The sequence below is a fragment of the Kluyveromyces marxianus genome, chromosome 5 (genome assembly GCF_001417885.1).
Source record: "Kluyveromyces marxianus DMKU3-1042 DNA, complete genome, chromosome 5".
NCBI lineage: Eukaryota > Fungi > Ascomycota > Saccharomycetes > Saccharomycetales > Saccharomycetaceae > Kluyveromyces > Kluyveromyces marxianus.
The window spans coordinates 253,033-271,841 of record NC_036029.1 but is presented as its reverse complement, the minus strand read 5'-3'; the positions used below and the strand labels follow the sequence as shown (position 1 = coordinate 271,841).

Genomic DNA, 18,809 nt, shown 5'->3' with positions numbered 1-18,809 from the left:
TCGTAAAGAAATAAGATTGGTTTTGGCCAAAAAAGGATGAGTACAGAAAGAATGCAATCTTCAGACGAGGAAAAGAGCAGGCGTGGCAGAAAGAAGTCCTCTGCGAAGGTCGAATTGATAGAAATAGACGGAAAGACCGTATCGAAGACGGCTACTGGTAAACGTAAGTTCCACAAGAAATCCAAGAATGGCTGTGCCCATTGTAAGAGAAGAAGAGTCAAGTGTGATGAAACTCGGCCACATTGCTTGAATTGTAAAAAGATGAATTTAGACTGTGTTTATACACCTGTTCAACCAAGATCCAGGAAGAATTCTACTACAACTGTAACGAAAGCCAGTGCAAAAGTAGAAAAACCAACTGTTGCTTCTTCACCTGCAGATGCATTATCCATGAATCAGGTGGACATTTTAGTGAATACTATGAAAGCTGAGGCCCAACTCCATCAGAATCAACAAGAACAAGAGCAGCAAGTTCCACAACAGCCTCAGCTGCAACCACATCCTCTAAAGCGACAGGTACAACATGAGAACATTGCAGCAAAGAACAGTTCTGCTGCTATGTCAGGTCTACCTAAACAAGGCAGTACAGGAGCTGCTGGAGTTACAGCACCTGTGGGAACTCCTGGCGCAGCAGGCTCAACAGCCACCCCAGAAAATGTACACCTGCCGCCATTAGCCCAGAATCCCCATTTTTTGCAACATCTACAACAACAGATACAGCAGCAGCCTTACCTACTTCCACAGTTGATGACACTCACGAATTCGGAGAAATTCGCTGCACAGTTTGAGGTACCGAATAGTCCTTCAACGGGTACCTTACAAAGCCAACCTATGAACATTTCGAATAGTATCGCATCATTATTAGCAGGCTCGAAAATTCCTTCAAATTTGTCATCAAACCCGTTAGCTCTATTCCAACAACTCACCCAATCACCACAAAGACCTAATGCTAAGATGAACAATGCTGGTAATCCATTAAGTAACTTAGGTGGTTTCAACCTTAAACAATTAGGAACCTTCCCAACCGCAGGAATTGGTGGTGTTACATACGACTTCCAAGAGCTGCTGGGTCTTAAATCTGCACCAAACTCTGCGACAAACGACTCAACCACAGCTACTGTAGGTACGGATCCTTCTAAACAAGATACAGCGGTTGAAGTATTGGCTGGACTACAAATGAAACAAGAAAAATCCACCAATTCTTTGGTGCACAACAGCCTGGATCTAAACACGCGAAACCTACCAAATAATCCAACAATATCGCCTGCTGCTCCAATGTCACCTTTGAATAAGTTGAATGATGGCCAAACTAGTTTGAACTCTGCAACGAAATCAGTATCAGAGAATGGCACCAGCATCGCTAATGGTGTTGCTACAGATATGTCCAAGATAGATACACAAGATTCAGAGTCTACAAACGGTACAACATCATCACGTATTGGATCGATTGCCAATATGATTGAGTTTTCAACGCAGACGAATTTAAACTTGGTGGATTTGAAGTTATTCCATCACTACTGTACCAAGGTATGGCCAACTATCAGCGCTGCTGGTATTAGTGAGAAGAAGATTTGGGCCGAGGATGTGCCTGAGATAGCGTTCGAATATCCCTTTTTAATGCATTCCTTACTGGCTTTTAGTGCAACACATCTCTCGCGGACAGAATCTGGCTTAGAAAGATATGTAACACAACACAGACTGGAGGCTTTGAGACTTCTACGAGAAGCCGTACTAGAGATCAATGAGGCAAACACTGATGCTCTTGTTGCCAGTGCTATCATTCTCATAATGGATTCATTGGCAAACGCAGCTACTCCGGTAGCGAGCGGTGTTAACAGTCCAATAAGCGCCGGATCGCTATCTGCTAGTGCTTGGATCTTCCACGTTAAAGGTGCAGCAACTATTCTTACTGCAGTATGGCCACTTACGGAAAAGTCGCGCTTCTACAACCTAATTAATGTCGATTTAAGTGACATGGGCGACATTATCAACCAGGAAAACGGATCCATCACGGAATTGGTGTGTTTCGACGAGAGTATCGCAGACCTTTATCCGGTCGAGATTAACTCCCCTTACTTGATTACACTTGCCTACCTAGATAAACTAAACAAAGAAAAGGGCCAACCTGGCTTCATTTTACGTGTTTTCGCATTCCCTGCGTTACTTGACAAGACTTTCCTTGCACTCTTAATGACAGGTGATTTGGGTGCAATGAGAATCATGCGGAGTTATTACCAACTACTAAGAGGTTTCGCAAGCGAAATGAAGGACCAAGTGTGGTTCTTGGAAGGAATTACTCAAGTGCTTCCCCAGGATGTCGATGAATATAGCGGTGGTGGTGGTATGCACATGATGTTAGATTTCCTCGGTGGTGGGTTACCCTCCATGACTACCACAAACTTGTCGGATTTTGGAATTTTCTAGATTGCCCATCTTTGAGCGCACCAGGCTCTTTCCGTAGTGGAAGGCTGACGTGCCATGCTTATGAGAATCGAAGAGAAAAAAAAACCCTTTAGCATTTGAGAAAGTTCATCTTGAAAAGCTTTAAAATTGAAATTTCGCTGATGATTTCTTTTGCCTACATAATACATATATATAAGCTTTACATATAGTATTTGGGCGTTAACAATATTATTTACGATATAAGATATTTAAGGGACAAGTAGCGCAAGTGCAAGTGCAAGTGCTAACAACTGAAATAAAACTGTGGGAGAAATACAAACGAAATGGTTGTGCATAATCCTAACAATTGGCATTGGGTCGACAAGAACTGTATTGATTGGGCCAAGAAATACTTTGAGGAAAGACTAGTAGGCCTGGCTACCGGAGAAGCAACAGAGGCTTTATATGCGCGGATAAGCAAGCTATCATCCTTGGAAGGTGACTGTGAGGTGAACCAGAGAAAGGGTAAAGTGATCTCCTTGTTTGACTTGAAGTTGAATTTGGGGATCGAAGGTCACGTGAATGATGAAAAATGGGAAGGATCCATCACTATACCGGAGGTGGCCTTCGACTCGGACCCAGAAGACTACCAATTCGATATTTCGATCTTCAAAGAAAATAGTAAGCTTTCTGAAATCAAACCTGTTATTCGTGAGAAGTTGATTCCGCAATTAAGGGACATCTTTAGCAACTTTGGTAAAGAACTCTTACTGACCCACGCTAATGACATCCAAGTGTCGTCTGACAAGGTGACATCTGAGTTCACCAAATCCAATCAGCAATCGAGTTTCCAAAACGTCGCCTCAACTGGTACTCCACTGAAGAAAGAGTCTTCCAGCTCTTCATCTGCGGCGGGTGGGAAGAAATCGGAAACCTCTTCTTCAACTGGAGATTCATCTCAAAAGGCCTCTAACTCAAACACTCCAAAATACAATACTACAAAACTTCATCTCGAGTCATCATTCCAAGTGCCAGCTGTCGAGCTCTACAACACTTTCATTGAAAAACCAAGAATCGAAGCATGGTCGCGTTCTCCTATTCAGCCAGATCCATCTAGCGGGAAACTAGGCAGTGGCTCTAAATTAGAATTAAACGATACCTTCAAGCTATTTGGTGGTAACATCACCATGAAACTTATTTCTGGAGAACCAGGTAAGAATTTAGTTTTCGATTGGAGACTCAATGAATGGAAGCAAGGCCACTACAGCCAACTTTCTATGGAGTTCCACGAATCGCAAGAGTATCACGAAACGAAACTCATTGTCAATTGGTCCGGAATTCCAATCGGTGAAGAAGATAAAGCTAGAGGAAACTTCGAGGAGTACTACATCAGATCCATTAAGTTGACTTTTGGGTTTGGCGCCATTTTGTAAGTTCAATAATATTGTTTAATTAATTAAATAATACCTTCGAATCCAAAATTGAAAATAGAGAGGAATGAATGAATATTAGCCGCAACAAACCATTATAAACACGCCTGTTTGACGATAAGTGATTTGAATTCTAATTATTTTTTAAAAGATAAAAGTTTATATAACTTGTTATAGATACCCCACATTTACACCACACCAGAGGTGTTGGAAATGCTTTTATAAGATGAAGAATAGTTATAATAGTAGTGCAAGTAGTAGAACGAGCGGCAGAGAGTTGTAATAAAAGAAGAAAAAACAACAGAAATAAAAAAATAAAAAATGCCTGGATGAATAATAAAACAAAGCGAAACTTGATTTACAGCCCCCCTACTGAGGTGCTGAGATACTTAGACCCATGATTTTTCTTTTCATATAGATTTTATCAAAGTAGAATGAATAGAAAGAAGTGAGGAAGAAGAGGAGGAATATGAAAAAAACAACAACACGATGTCTATTCTCTTTTCCAAGTAGGGCTTATGTGTATATATCACACGCTAACTTCTTTTTTCCCTTTCTTTTTCAGATTTAGTTAGTCTTTTGGATAGTTTCCTTCTCTTCCTTCACAACGGGTACAGTAACTTCAGCGGTTCTGTTCCACTCTTCTAATTCCTTCTTGTGTTCACGCTCAATAGCGAATTTCACAGCTTCCAGCACATTTTCGCAAATCTGCTTTGGCTTGTACTTAGGGATGGTACCCTCTTGGTAAACACCAGTCTTCACCAAAATAGAGTACCATGAAGAGTCGTGAGAGTTAGCGAACCTGATATCCGATTCAGGAGTGTCACCAACGAAGTAGACAGTCGAAGCGGGAGGTAGCTCTAACAGCAATTTGGAGTGTTTCTCCATAACGATTCCTTCATCGTCCTCGTCGTCTTCCTCGTCGTCTTCAGTAGAGGAAGTTAGATCTGTTTCTTGATCTGTTTCAGAGTCTGGGCCGAATGGAGACTCGCCGGTTTCGGTATCACCATGGCCTGCTGGAGCAGCACCATTTGGAATTCTGTCGCGGGTATCACTGATGGTCATACCCAACTGCTCGACATGTTCCTCCAAAGTGTTTCTACGCCATTTGCTCAAGACTTTGTCGGCAAATCTGAACGTAGCACGCTGAGGCTTACCGAAACGGGTCACCTGCAACTCTTTACCCGTGTGTTCCTGGTACAAGGCTGCAATAGAAACCTGCAATGCACCCATACCGTAACGACTCAAAGAGTAATCGGTGGACCAAACGAAGTCCGAGTGGGCGAAGTACAACCCAGGTCCTTCATCCGCAGTCTCAGAAACGGTACCCATGACACCGTTCTTCGACAACAACAATTCCAAGATGATCTGCTGGTCTGCAGCCCAGTTTCTCGAGTCTGCGAAAACCAAGATGGCATCGATGCTGATCTTCGAGAAATCAACATCCAATGCACATGCCTTCTCCTCCTCGCTTAGCGTGTAATATGGAGTCACTGATGGCTTCCACTTCATAATATCGAGCGGCGTGTAAACGTTCTCGAACCCGTATCCCTTGGCAACATCACGGCACGAGTTCAAAACCCCACCAACGACTAGCACGTTGTGATGAGCCGGTACCAAGTCCTTCATCGGGGTATGACCCTGGATCACCTGATCTTCGGTGACTGTAATCCCGAGACGCTTAGACAAGTCCTTGCAACGAGCGCGTTCCGAACGCCCACCTCCGTTGGTGATGAAAATGTAAGGCACCTTGATATTGTACTTGTTTTCCCCATTTAGCATACGAAGCGCCTGGCGTGCTTCTGGGATGGTGTCTGGGCCACGCAAAATGACACCGTCAATATCGAATGCGAACGCGTACGATGCGATACGCTCGTGGTCAATGATCTCACGTTTCGTGCGCACAGAAGAGGAGCGCGACAACTTCATGGAGGAACGGCGGCTATGCGAACTGGAGCGACGAACGTTACCCTGTCCTGCGGTACCATCTTCGCTGCCCTTACCGTGAAGCGGAGTCATTGATGTCAAGGGCTGCATGGAGTTCTGGGAGACAGAGTACTGGTCCGATAACGATAGCGAGGAAACGCGCTTTTTCCGCGTCATCGGTTTTAGCTCGTCAATCCCGTCGTTGTTCAAAAACGACTTTGTTCTAGGTTTCGAAGCCTTTAGCGCATCAGCGTCTGAGCCAGCAGAAGTTGAAGTTGAAGTTGAAGTGGCGGTAGTAGTAGCAGCGGATTTTGGCTTTTCCTTAGAATCGGGTTCTGATCCGGGGAAAGGCGCTGGATTCTTTGAGTCAATCAGAGAATTGTCCTTCTCGTCGAAGGTGAACTGCTTGAGTTTTTCGGTGAGCTTGTCTGTTTTAGCAGTAGCGGTCGACATGATTACTGTGTTATTTTTCGATTCGAATGGATTGATATTCCTTTGCGTTTCTATCTGTGTCTAGTCTTATTGTGTGCAAAAAAAAAGATCCAAAACGTCAGTTTCCAGTTTTCAGATGATTAAGATAGGATAGCTGTTGTTATAGTTATTATAATTAATTTTATCTCAATTCAAAAAAAATCAAAATCAAAATAAAACCAAAAAAATAAATCGTGTGGGGATAGAATGTAAATAGGCCTTGCTTGTCTGTTTGTGTGTTTGTTATGGAAATAAAATGAAAGTATAAACAGTTGAAGTATAGCTGTGGTAGACTAGAATTGTTAATTTAGAATAAAGTTTTGAAACTAAACTTATTAATTTTTTTCTTTCCCCATCTTCAATTCGAAATGGTGCATTGTAATACTCAGTCGCTTGATATTTATACTTAATTATGACCTTATTTGTTTACGGATACGAAATGCGGAAGAGGAAACTACTACACATGCACGTCGTGTCCAGAACGGTCCGCAGAAAATAAAAGGAAAGTAAAAAAAAAAACAACAAAAAAAGATGAAGGAGTGTGAATGTGAGAGCCCTTCTGCTCTGCTGAGATTACGAATATTATCACAATTACGAATATTAATTTACAATTACGAATTTTGATGATGCTTCAGGAAATGGTGAACGTCTTGCAGGCGTTGTCGTTGTCCACGGAGGAAACTGGGGCGACAAAAAATACATGAGAAAAATAACACAACAACAATACAACAGTAACGATCAAAAAGCTACGCTATGCTACTGCTACATCCTAGACAATAACAATCAATTACGTAGTGGACAGAGAGCGCGAGAGGGAGTGGACGCTAAGTTCGGGTTTCAGTTTCAGCTTATTTTTTTTTTTTTTCTATTCAGGAGTAGAAACCCTAGAAATGCCACTAGGCAAGGAAACAAGAAACAAACGTACATCCTCCTGGAAGTACCAAAATGAACTAAAAGAAAGAATAGCAAGGGAGGAAGAATAAAACTGGAATTGGCAGGCTCTGCTCTGCCCAGAGAACAAGCAGCCCGAATGTAAACCAAATGTAGACCAGCCAGCCCCAATACAAAGTCCCTGCGAGTGGACTGCGAGTCATTTTAGCAACTTTTCCCTAATATTTTTTTTTTTTTTTTCGAATGGCGGACTTTCATTTTCGTTTCGTTTCGTTTCCAAAACGACTTTGACGATCGTCATCAGTAAATACCACTCACAACTTCTAACGATACGTGGCTGCACACGCCGTAGCAGCATTCGAGCACTCGCTCTTCGAAGGCACGAGATATCTTTGCGGTCGATTGTTAGCAAGCGAAATGGGGAAGCAGCAGCAGTAGCAGCAGAAGTAGAAGCAGTCAAAATTCCTCAGCGCTTTTCCATATGATTCTGACACTTTCTGCTGTGGTGGCCCATGGCTTTGGTGTAGGGTGTTCTAAGAGGCTGTGTTGATTGGGTCTGCAAATATACGTCATAGACGACTCTGTCATGTGATCTAGAATTAGAAAACCGTGGTTTTTTAATTTTTTTTTTTTCGCTTGAGCGTCCTCTGTTTTCTGTACCGTCTCGTCTCACCCCCTCACTCCTTACCCCCTGAGGAAAGTTTGTTTTAATTTTTTTTTTTACTCCGTCCCCCTTATTCCGTTTTTTTTTTTATTTTTATTTTTCTTGTCCTTTCAGCATTGCTGTGGACTAGCTAGGGGAAGGGGATCCTAATAGGAGCTTTAGTAGGAGACCCAGTAGGTGACTACGCCACCACTAGTAGATGCTGGACTAGGCTAGGCTATGCTAGGCTGGACTCAGGCTTAGGCCTAGGCTCAAGCCTAGGCTCAAGCCCAAGCCCAAACCCAAGCCCAAGCTTGAGCCCCCAGTCTAAACCCAGCAGGACCCACACATCCCTTTGACTAAAACCGGACACTGGCGGAAAAATGACGTACAGTCCTGTCTACATTCTATCCTTTCGGATATCGATACACTTATTTACTATTGTGTAACCTAATTAATAAAATACACGCTGGGGAAAGACGAAAACCGGCCGATTGCGATTGATTTTTGCTGCTGCTGCTGCTTCTTCGTATGTTTTTTTTCCTGCATTTTTCCCTCTTTATTGGGCCTCAGTGCCTCACCGTACTCACTGCGTTATTCTATCAGTGTCCAGCAGCTCCGAAATGGTGGGCACGTTGATGGTCCTGGTCGTTTGCGGAGTTAACGCCGAATTAAACCCGGGCTCCGCACCTTGAATACTCATCACGTGATCCAGATCTGTGAAGGGGAAGTTGGCCGAGTTGGACGAGGTGCTTGCTGAGTGGTGGAGAGCTGGCGGCGGCCTGATGTACTCGCCGGTGCCTCCGCTGCTGTTTCTCGTGTTATCGTCCTGGTGGAGCGAGGTTGAAGTGCTATTTCGTGCGGACCCAACCTCGGATGGGGCACCAGCCCCATCCATAGTCTGCGCCGCAGAAGAACTAGCAGCAGGACCATCTGAGTAGTAGTTGTAACCGCGCATCCTGTGGACAGAACTGTCCGCATCATCGTAGCTCGGCGGCGTTAGTGCCTTAATGTCCTGGTAGGCCGGGGGCACCTCATCGTCCCACGATATTCCTAGACCTGAACGCTCGGTCATAGTGAGCCTGAATTGCATCCGTAATACCCGGGCGGCACCGGTAGGTACACCAACTATCCTGGGGCCCGCATCGTTGTTATGCGGCTCTATCACAGGTACTGGCTTATTTTCCCTATCCGCAAACATGGGCGATAACTCCGCTAAACGTTGATCAGCATTGTTCTTCGGTTTCACAGATGCCTTTGAAGAACTGGAAACCACAGAGCCTCGCCTACTGCCGCTCTCGCTCCCAGTGCCAGTTCCTTGGGAAGTTTGCAATTGCTCTTCTGCAACTATAATCTCCACAAATAACACGTGGCTTACATACACGCCAAGACTGTTGTCCTCTATGTCGCATGAGATGTTCACGTTATCCTGATTTGGCAAGATGAATGGCTTTCTCGTAGAAGTATGATTTACCGGGTTTGTGACTCCAGAGTTGAGCTTCATGCAGTCAATATCAGTTACCAGCTCAATCGTACCGCCATTAGAGAAGTCGGACTTCCACCCGCTCTTGACGTCACCATGGGCAATGGTTCGTATTTCCTCTGTATATAGGGCAGACTCGTGTTTCAACTCAGCTTCTAGCTGTTGTTGTCTTAATCTCTGCTGTTGTTGCAGAATCTCTTGTCTCATTGCGTCATCGTTAGGGTGAATGAAGTCGTTGCTAGTGTCTGGGATGGTATCGTGATCTTCGTCGAGATTTCCATCAGCAGAAGCCGTTGGCGCAAGAATGTCGTTGGAAGAAGCGGCGTTGCCCGAGTCCGAAGACTGTGCGTTCAAGCGCGAAAGTTGCTGCGCAACCAAGTCGTGAGAGCTGTTAACGGTCATTTTCACTTGCGGCCCCATGTCTAGAGACCGCTTGATGGGCTTGGTATTCTTCCTCAACTGCCTATCGCGCTCTTCGTCATGCTTCACTTTCTCCTCAAGCTGCTTCAACTTGGACATATGCGCTTGACAGCCATGTGCCCGCACTTTGACCTTTTCCTCGATTCTCCAGTTCAATTTCCTCATCCTCCACCGTCTGTTCTCAGAACACACGCCGTCTAGCTTTAATTCCATAGAAAATGTAGATTTTGGATACACCACGTTTGGTAGCACGGCATTAGCTGTGAGCTCTGTTGGAGGAAACACTCTCAACGACGTCTTATCGGAACCTCTGAGTATGCTTCTGGTGATTGGAATCGGAAGGTTGAGTTGCAGTACCCTTTTAGAAGACTCCCCCTTCCCCCTAAATGGATGTCTATAAGTCACAACAGCTATTAGCTCGTATTTTATTGTGGTGTGCGAATTCGATCCAAGATGAGTCGTTGCCGGTAAGTTCCCCGGAATCAAGTGAGAAAATGGGAAGCTATGCTTCCCAACCTTAACTTCAGTGGGTTTGTCTATAATCGTCCAGCGATGAAATTCAGTCATCTTAGTCTTACAGTTTGTACAGGAATTAAATGTAGCTTGCGCAGGCCTGAATGGCTTCTCGTAGTGAACCTTTTGGATCAGCGACAACTCAACAGAATTTATTTTGATAGTGGTCACGGTCTTAGCCGATGGAACAATATTGGACATCGAGCCCAGTCTTTTCAGACTGTCTCCAGATTTACTATGGTTTGAGCCGTGATTATGGGAAAACGATAAGTGAGATAAGGATGTTGTAAGTGAATTCGTCAATTGCTTTCTCTGATTACTGTTCACCGGTGTTAAAGGAGTGGATCTTGGTGCTTCAATCTCCAGACCATCATTAATCGTGACTGTCAATAGCCCACCTAGAAGGGCCCCTGACGATTCGGTAGCAGATCCATATAGAACACATGGAGGTGACTCAATATTAATACTCAACTCGACTGGGTGGTCGTCATGGTTTGTGTAATCCAGTGCCTGCAGAGATGGGGCAGATGATGAATTAGAAGACTGCTTCGATATGCCAAACAACGGAAGAACCATGCTTGTCTCCTAGATCACAAGATATATCTTCACAAAGCAGCACTAATAACAAAGGCTAGCTCGTCGGGTGCACAAGCAGGACTAAAAAAATGGCTCTAGACCTCTTCAGATCGAGTGAATAAATCTCAACTGAAGAAGAAATAAAAACAAGAACCAAAACCAAATATAATGGAAGACCTCTTGTCACAACTGTGGAAAACGAGCAAGACTACTCGCTATATGCTCGCCTTGCTGAATCTTTATCTGTGCAGGTATCAAAAATTTTTTACACCTGCTAACCCTTTCAATCTTAAAGGGTCTTCTTAACGGTTGATAAGAAATAATTTATGTATATTAATGTCTTTCATGTCTTATTTTATTCTTCGATTCTCTCTTTACTTTCCTTTTTTTCATCTCGGTGGTGGGTTTGCAAATTGGAAAGAAAAAAAAAAGCTGCAAACAACAAAAAAAAAAAGAAGTAAAATAACAAACAGTAATATCTTTATTCATTACCCGAATTTGCGTCAGGCTACTCAAATAATATTATAATGGCCGGCCAATATTATATTATAGATAGTATATATGTATAAGTATTTATATATATTTCAATTCGAGGAAACTCTAGCATGTTTTGCTTGTAATCAGTATACGTACCTGAAATACTTGTTTTCGAAATCAGTGTAGTCCATGAAACCATTTATAACACCTTTTCTCTGGTCTTCTTCTGTTGGTACACCGTACTTTTCATCTCTCTTTTTATTTCTGTAGTACATCATTGCGTAGTAAACGATACAGAGGAACATAACACCACAATAACAAACAATTAATCCCTTCATACCAGAATTGTACCTTGGAGCCTCTTTGGCATACATGATCTTAGAGCCACCGATATTCCCTCCAGTGTAGAAAATAAACCACATCATTTTTGCCGAGACAATTTTCGACGAACCGGCGATCGTAACGTTCATCAAGACCCAACACATAATGACAGGCCCTCCAACAATGTACAACAACCAACAACAACCAACCAAGCTCCATTTATGGGATAATGGGATTAGTTTGATTCCGATCAACGCTGCAAGAGTTGGAATACATGTTAAGAACAACAAAATGACACGAACGTTCTTTTGAGTAAATAGTGCTACCATACCAACAGAGAACACCACAACAAGTTCAATGGCCCCAGTTGGAAGTTGCAAAAGAGTAGCATTAAGACCAGAAAAACCAAAACCCTTGATCAAGGATGATATAAAGTTGGTGACAGCACCATTTATGACGCCACAGGCCAGCCCAATCAATGCCATGATCCAGTTGTTGGGGTCAATCATAGCTTCTTTGAATTGAACAGGCTTGAATTTTGTGTCTTTAATACCCATTTGGTTTTTGGAGACGTGGTCAATGACCTTTAATCTTTCCTCATGCGTTAAGAATCTTGCTGTTGCTGGGGAATCTGGTGCCAGATATAAGAAAAATGCGGACCATACCAAATTCAATACCCCGAAAACTAAAAAGATCAACTTCCATGGCTTTAAAGAAACACTTGTTGCATGACCAAGACCATATGCAAGTAATGATCCAACCATTGTTGCGACACCATTCATTGACAAGAACGTACACATTCTGAAAGGTTGTTCTCTTTTATTGTAGAACATTGAACACATCATCATATTAGAAGGAGAGATAGATGCCTCCATTACACCTAAAAAGAACCTAATTGCCATCATTCCCGAATAACTCTTGGCGCCAAGGTGACATATTAATATAATTGCCCAAATTATCAAGGAGACCCCAGTGAACTTGGCCACAGGGAACTTTTGAATCAACCAGTTACCTGGAATAGAGCCGATTAGATAACCAACGTTGAAAATTGCAGCGATGTCACCATAATCATTACCCTTCAGCTTCAGATCAGCATTCATCGAATAAGCGGATGCATAATTTAAGGAAAGTTTGTCCAAAAATTGCAGTAGGTATGTTATACATAGCACTGGTAATAGCCACTTGTCAATCTTTCTTCTGATTTTAGCGTATTCCTTGTCGTCGTATTTGAGTTCCTGTTCCAATACTTCTTGGAAAAGATCTGCACCAACTGCGTGATCAACTTCCAACTCCACCGATTTGACATGATGTAAATTATCAATAGGGGATTCTGTGGAGACAGCATCGGACTCTGCTTGGACGTTCACCTCATAAGTTTCCTTTTCAAGCTCTTTCGAGGACATTTTTGGTAATATATTTGCGCTTTTGCTTGATGCTTATATAACTCTTTAGGTTGTTGTCTTTCATATCGCGAAAACGATCCTCTTCATAATAAGTAACCATACCACATCATTGGAGAAAACAAAGGTGACCACATATATATATATGCATTATAGAGTCCCTATCAGCTTAATTTTCTTTGTTAACACACATTATGTTCCTCAGCGTTACTTGCCTGTAACAGTTCCGCCAGAGTCGAGTTATAGATAACAAGCGATTAGGGGAGTTTGCATATACAGCATGTTGTTCGAAACCCTATCTGTAGTAACACAACCTATGCCAAACCCTATCTAAACTCAAAGAACATTTAAGTTACCATTGCAACGTAAACGCACAATATGTCCCCAAGAAAAATTCCGAAATGGTAGCATATACTTCCTATACTTCCGAAACACCGCTTCTATATCTAGCACGAACTTCCTATTCCAGGTATACTCGCAAAGAATATGTCTCAATGATGGTCTGGCTGCAAAACAGTGTGTAATCATATCAAAAACTACAGACTGAAAGGAATTAGCAGTAACCTGGTTGTCATGGTCAAAAGGTATTTTTATTGATCATGGTCCATAACCACGATACCCTTATCCTATAACTTAATGTCCCAATCACTTTGCTACCCTCTAATCGAGATCGCATTCCTTGAATAATTGTTTCGATAAGGGAAACCCTTAGCGGGCTAAAGATAAGGCTGACTCTCTCTACCGCAGTGTCGTCGTTTTCCGTCCACCAGTCTCCGAAAAGAAGAAAAAGTTAATCTAAGAAAAAAAAAAGCGGAGCTCACGATTAATTCCTATGACGCTACCCGGAAATTCTTCTCCTGTAAAGTCTCTTTGGAAACTCGAATATGTTGTCATCATTGACGTAAACAGTGTCACTGATGCTGCGAATGCCCCTCATTCCTTTGGTTGATTCAATGTGATTTTTCTTTTACATGTTAGTAAATAGATTTGACACGTTAATATAGAGCATTCTTGTAAACGCGATTTGTTTCTACTGCTTTGGTAGTGGTTTTTTCAGTTGTGTACACATTATATGGGCAGAAACGGAGCTAACATCTCAATACTATTTATTTCCTTCGAAATTACAGCTAATGATATATACCGCAAATTGAATGGTCAAACTCGAGACCTTTTACACTTCAGAGGAATGGGACCACACTGTTGGGTCTGTATTGGTAACGCGGACCGTACGAAGTTATCTCTATCAGTGGTCAATTCAACAATTACATCATGTGACTATTGACGCGTTTTATTTTTATTTTTTTATTTTCATTATTTTCAATTTTTAATTTCATTCATTTTCATGTTTTTTTTTTTGGGAAATACACAAATTGATTGCTTGATTTTCAGATCTCTTCGATCTGACATAGGAAAATGAAAACAGTGCAATGATTTGATGTGAAAAAACATATACACTCTCAACAGGTTCGTAATTGGTAACCTCGTGTAATAAATTATAAGGCTAACTGGAGAAAAATCAGACACTCAGCGTTCTTGAATCCAGCTGATAAATATTTATTAGCAGGTGCCATTTTAACGTTTTGTTGTTCCGTAACATATTGGCGTGTTGGTAAAGATAGTTTGTAGTCATCATGTCGAGCGCGGCCAAGACAGGTGGAGAGCACGATGAGGAGACGGAATCTGTTGCATTGTTCAGCCAGTCAGATCTTTTCCCTGTACCTAGTGAAAAAGTACTAACGGTGGATATACGCGATGGTTCAGTGAGGATTTTGAAGTGCACACTTCCGGCCTTGTTAGTGAAGTTGTCTTCTCCATTGGACAATGTGGATTATTCGATGTTAACGGATTTTTTCCTGGTCTACCGCAGCTTCATCTCCAGTGAGAGCTTGCTCGAATTAATTTTAGAAAGGTTTCAATGGGCTTTGACCCTACGTCAGTCAGAGTCAAGGCAGAAAAGTTTATCTGAAATCATATTGGTACGAATGTTCGTTCTGATAAGGCATTGGCTCTCAAACTATTTTGCGCAAGATTTTGTACTTAACGCATCCTTGCGTTCAACAATGTTGCTATTCATCAATTCTTTTTCCCCGTCAGATAAATTTCTCGATAATATCATCTTGAGCTTGAAGAAGCTTTGGGTGCAGAATGTGCAATTGATGTGGGAAGATGTCGGAGACCTAGCAAGTCAGAACAATATAAGTACCCGCGAACAGTGGCTCAACTGGAAGATATCGGATGTCTCGTCAGTAATACCGAATAACCATAATGGGGATACAAGCAATCAGAGCTCACAGACGACACTATCAAAACAAAGACGTTTGAGCTCCATAGCGTTACAAAATATTAACGATCCTGCACACAGAAATGAATCATTACTTTCGCTACTGCATACAAAGGAAAAAATACCTTTACCTCAGCAGTCTGAAGGTGACACGAAAAAACAGAGTATGAGAATTAAACAACGTACAGGCTCTATGCTTTTGTTCCCAGAAAATGCATCTAATGGATACACTGCTAAGCAAAACCATAGCTATAATAATACACACCTACAAGAATCATCAACTAATCAGAAAAATGTGACCATCACAACCCTAAAATCCCTTCATACCCAAAATATTACCCAACTGTCAAAAGATACCGATGTATCAACTATAATGAAAGAACTAGAATACCCTATCACACCATCAGTAGATGCGGTAATCCCACCAACCCCGGCAAAGAAAATCGAGTTTATCTTACAAACGTCTTATGTAGACGCTGATCCTACAGAAATAGAAAAGAAAACTCAACAAAAGAATTTAAGAGAGAGCGTTCATCATAAAGGAATTATAGGGCTCCTTTCTAAATGGAAGCTAAATCATCAAACCAAAGCTAACCCCCAACGTGTACAGAATCCTCCAAGGGTGGAAAAGTTAATAAAGTACGTTTTCTCAATTTCTTCATTAGAAACACATTCAAATCCACAACCAGATTCTATTGGATCTAAATTTGACATTCTTAGTGCTAGAACTATTGAGGAAGTTGAGTACCTAATATCTGTCGAAAAAGATCTGTTGGAGAAAGTAGAGGAAAATAGAATATCTGCAAAGACATCCAAAATAGAGTCAAGCGAGGATGATTCAAATGATTACAGCGTAATCGATAATTTGAATCTATACAAAACTGTTTCCTCAATTGCAAATTCCGTAATATCACTTTCCAAAACTTTGAACAATAAAGGGAATAAATCTGCCACACATCTTCTGTCTCCATCCATGACGGCACTAGAAAGAAGAAAAATTAGAAATTCAGCCCCAATGTTACATTCTTATAATTCTTCGAGATATAGCATATCAAACGCACTGATCGGGGTGCCAAAATCAGATGAAAGGAGCAGTCCAAAAAGATTGGTCTTTCTGGATTCAAAGAGGAATTCACCCACAAAGAAAGCAATCCTCGCTAATAGTTTGGGAAACATAGGAGAATACAATGGTCAAAGGAATTCAATTACCTCTGTTGTAACATACGACTCTGCATTTTCCTCAACTTCAGCATCGGAAGTGGCGCCAAATAAGAATAATGCCAACTCTAATATATTTATGGATGCGGCTCCAACTTTAAAGAGGAAAGTTAATGTAAATGATCTTCGTAGGTTTAATTTCGAAGAACCTGATTCTACGGAAATCAACAATAATAAATCCAATGAAAATGTTGACCAACGCGATTCCGTCTCTATTCATACTGCACATAACGAAATTGATGCTACAAAACCTGATTCAGAGCTTGAAAACGCAGATATTTCTTCATTAATAACAGCGTATGAAGAATCCACTTCTGAACTCGGCAATGCACGTAACAGTGTGGCAGAAGTCAAACGACCAACTAGTGGCAGAATAAGCATTTCCAGAAATCAGAATGCAGCTATATCTGCATCAATGTCTTCAGCAGTACCAAAATCTCCACTGATTTTGAGGAATGAATTTTTCATAGAAAGGGACCAAGCTCTTGCATATAACCAAGATATCATATCGGAATTAGAAGAGACAACTTCTCACTTTCTTAAGGATGATATTAATTTGAGGTCTCCAAGCAAGCACGAGTCTCTATGCAATGACTCTGACTCTCAAAGTGTAGCCACAAATTTACTTTTCACTTCAGCCAAGGCATCGCCGCAGAAAGCCGGAATGCGTAATTCAGTTTCCTTTCCTGAAGAAGAAGAATACGAATACAATTCTCAGCCAGCGTCTCATTCCTCAGTTCCTAAACTTTCCCAAACTCCAAGCATTAAATCAATAACAAGTCATGATTCGGAGCACTCGCTTGAACACTCCTCCGATTCAAGTGCTCATAAGAGCTCAAAGTATACGTCTATTCGAGAGCAACTACAATTAGCCAAACAACCAACGAGCGATATATTTGACGAAGATATTGACAATATCAATACCGAGCAAAACAAGTATCTGTTCTCGCCAGATATAGATAATGGTGATTATGCTTCACCAGAAAAAAATCTGGATGACTTAAAGCAGCAGTTTATTGATGCTCCTGATGAGGAAACTTCGTTAGAGGAGGAGGAAGACGATATTGATAATCCAACAACAAACCCTAATGTTGTTGAAAATGAGGAGATTGACGAAAAAAAACTGGAAGACATCATCAACGGTATAGATGATACCATGGATAGCAATATGGATCCTGTTAACCTTGCATTAATGAAATTGGAAGGCACCTACGTCAAAGATAAAAACGGAGAAGATGATAAGAGTTCTCCAGTAAGTGAATCACTTGCTATGGAAGTTGAGAAATTCCAAATGATTCAATCCACTACCCTTCCTGAAAGTGCCCGCAAGAGACAATCTATGTTCATCCAAAGGAGACGGAATACAATGATTGATCTCGGTGTGAGAAATTCAACCGACGAATCAGAGTCAGCTGAAGATAACTCTGAGAATACTGATGAACAAATTAGAAGATTATTAAGTGAATACCAAATAACCGATCCCCGACTAGGTATTAAAAACTTGAACCAACATATACCTTTCATTTTAATGTACGATTCAAAATCCGTCGCAACTCAATTAACCTTAATAGAGAAAGATATTCTATCTGAAATTGATTGGAAGGACTTATTAGAATTAAATATGAAGGACCAGCTTCCTCAATTCACTAGTTGGTTGCAATTGTTAGTATACAACGATCATTTGTCTGGAATTGATTTGGCTATTGGACGATTCAACCTAACTGTGGATTGGATAATTTCGGAGATTGTCATGACCCAGGATATCAGATTAAGGAGGAATACAATCCAAAGGTTCATACACATAGCTGAACACTGCAAAGAATTGCAGAATTATAATACCATGATGCAAATTATTCTTGCATTGAGTTCCATAGTTGTCCAAAGATTCACCGAAACATGGAGGTTAGTAGAGCCAGGCGATTTGTTGACTTGGGAAAACTTAAAAGTCATACCCTCCATCGAAAAAAATTATGGACAAATAAGACAGCTTTTAGACAATATGAATCCTTTATCGGGATGTATACCATTTATTGTGGTTTATTTGTCGGATCTGTCGTTGAATACTGAAAAGCATACTTGGATTGTTCCTAATGAGTTATTGAACTACAACAAGTTCCAAATAAAGGTCCAAATAGTGAAGAATTTTGTTCAAAGAATGCAATGGTCCAAGTTCTACCGCATAGATATCGACAATGAGCTATTAAGCAAATGTGTATACCTTACTTCATTGTCTCATGATGAGATCAACACTATTTCTGCCCAGCACCTAGCTCCACGATAAACAGACAATTGGCTGTAAGACGTTCATTTATATATTCCTATATATAAGTATCTCCTCATAACATGCTCAACTGAGAATATCCTCATCCCGAAACCC

The 18,809-nt window shown here is 41.4% G+C and overlaps 6 protein-coding genes across 6 annotated transcripts; 3 read left to right on the top strand and 3 right to left on the bottom strand.

The window, feature by feature from the left end:
• Positions 1 to 36: 36 nt before the first annotated feature.
• On the top strand, positions 37 to 2,424 carry UPC2 (Upc2p; the record flags this gene model as incomplete). The annotated part of the gene is made up of 1 exon (XM_022820100.1): positions 37 to 2,424. One exon carries the CDS (start codon positions 37 to 39, stop codon positions 2,422 to 2,424), a length of 2,388 nt encoding a protein of 795 aa, XP_022676597.1.
• A 302-nt stretch (positions 2,425 to 2,726) lies between these two features.
• Positions 2,727 to 3,815, top strand: AHA1 (Aha1p; the record flags this gene model as incomplete). Its single annotated transcript, XM_022820099.1, has 1 exon — positions 2,727 to 3,815. One exon carries the CDS (start codon positions 2,727 to 2,729, stop codon positions 3,813 to 3,815), a length of 1,089 nt encoding a protein of 362 aa, XP_022676596.1.
• Positions 3,816 to 4,379: 564 nt separating this feature from the next.
• Positions 4,380 to 6,191, bottom strand: KLMA_50123 (uncharacterized protein; the record flags this gene model as incomplete). The annotated part of the gene is made up of 1 exon (XM_022820098.1): positions 4,380 to 6,191. The coding sequence occupies one exon, from the start codon at positions 6,189 to 6,191 to the stop codon at positions 4,380 to 4,382; it is 1,812 nt and encodes a 603-aa protein (XP_022676595.1).
• Positions 6,192 to 8,329: 2,138 nt separating this feature from the next.
• Positions 8,330 to 10,735, bottom strand: LDB19 (Ldb19p; the record flags this gene model as incomplete). Its single annotated transcript, XM_022820097.1, has 1 exon — positions 8,330 to 10,735. The coding sequence occupies one exon, from the start codon at positions 10,733 to 10,735 to the stop codon at positions 8,330 to 8,332; it is 2,406 nt and encodes an 801-aa protein (XP_022676594.1).
• A 620-nt stretch (positions 10,736 to 11,355) lies between these two features.
• KLMA_50121 (uncharacterized protein) lies at positions 11,356 to 12,936 on the bottom strand (the record flags this gene model as incomplete). Its single annotated transcript, XM_022820095.1, has 1 exon — positions 11,356 to 12,936. One exon carries the CDS (start codon positions 12,934 to 12,936, stop codon positions 11,356 to 11,358), a length of 1,581 nt encoding a protein of 526 aa, XP_022676593.1.
• A 1,628-nt stretch (positions 12,937 to 14,564) lies between these two features.
• Positions 14,565 to 18,713, top strand: LTE1 (mitotic regulator LTE1; the record flags this gene model as incomplete). Its single annotated transcript, XM_022820094.1, has 1 exon — positions 14,565 to 18,713. One exon carries the CDS (start codon positions 14,565 to 14,567, stop codon positions 18,711 to 18,713), a length of 4,149 nt encoding a protein of 1,382 aa, XP_022676592.1.
• Positions 18,714 to 18,809: the final 96 nt, after the last annotated feature.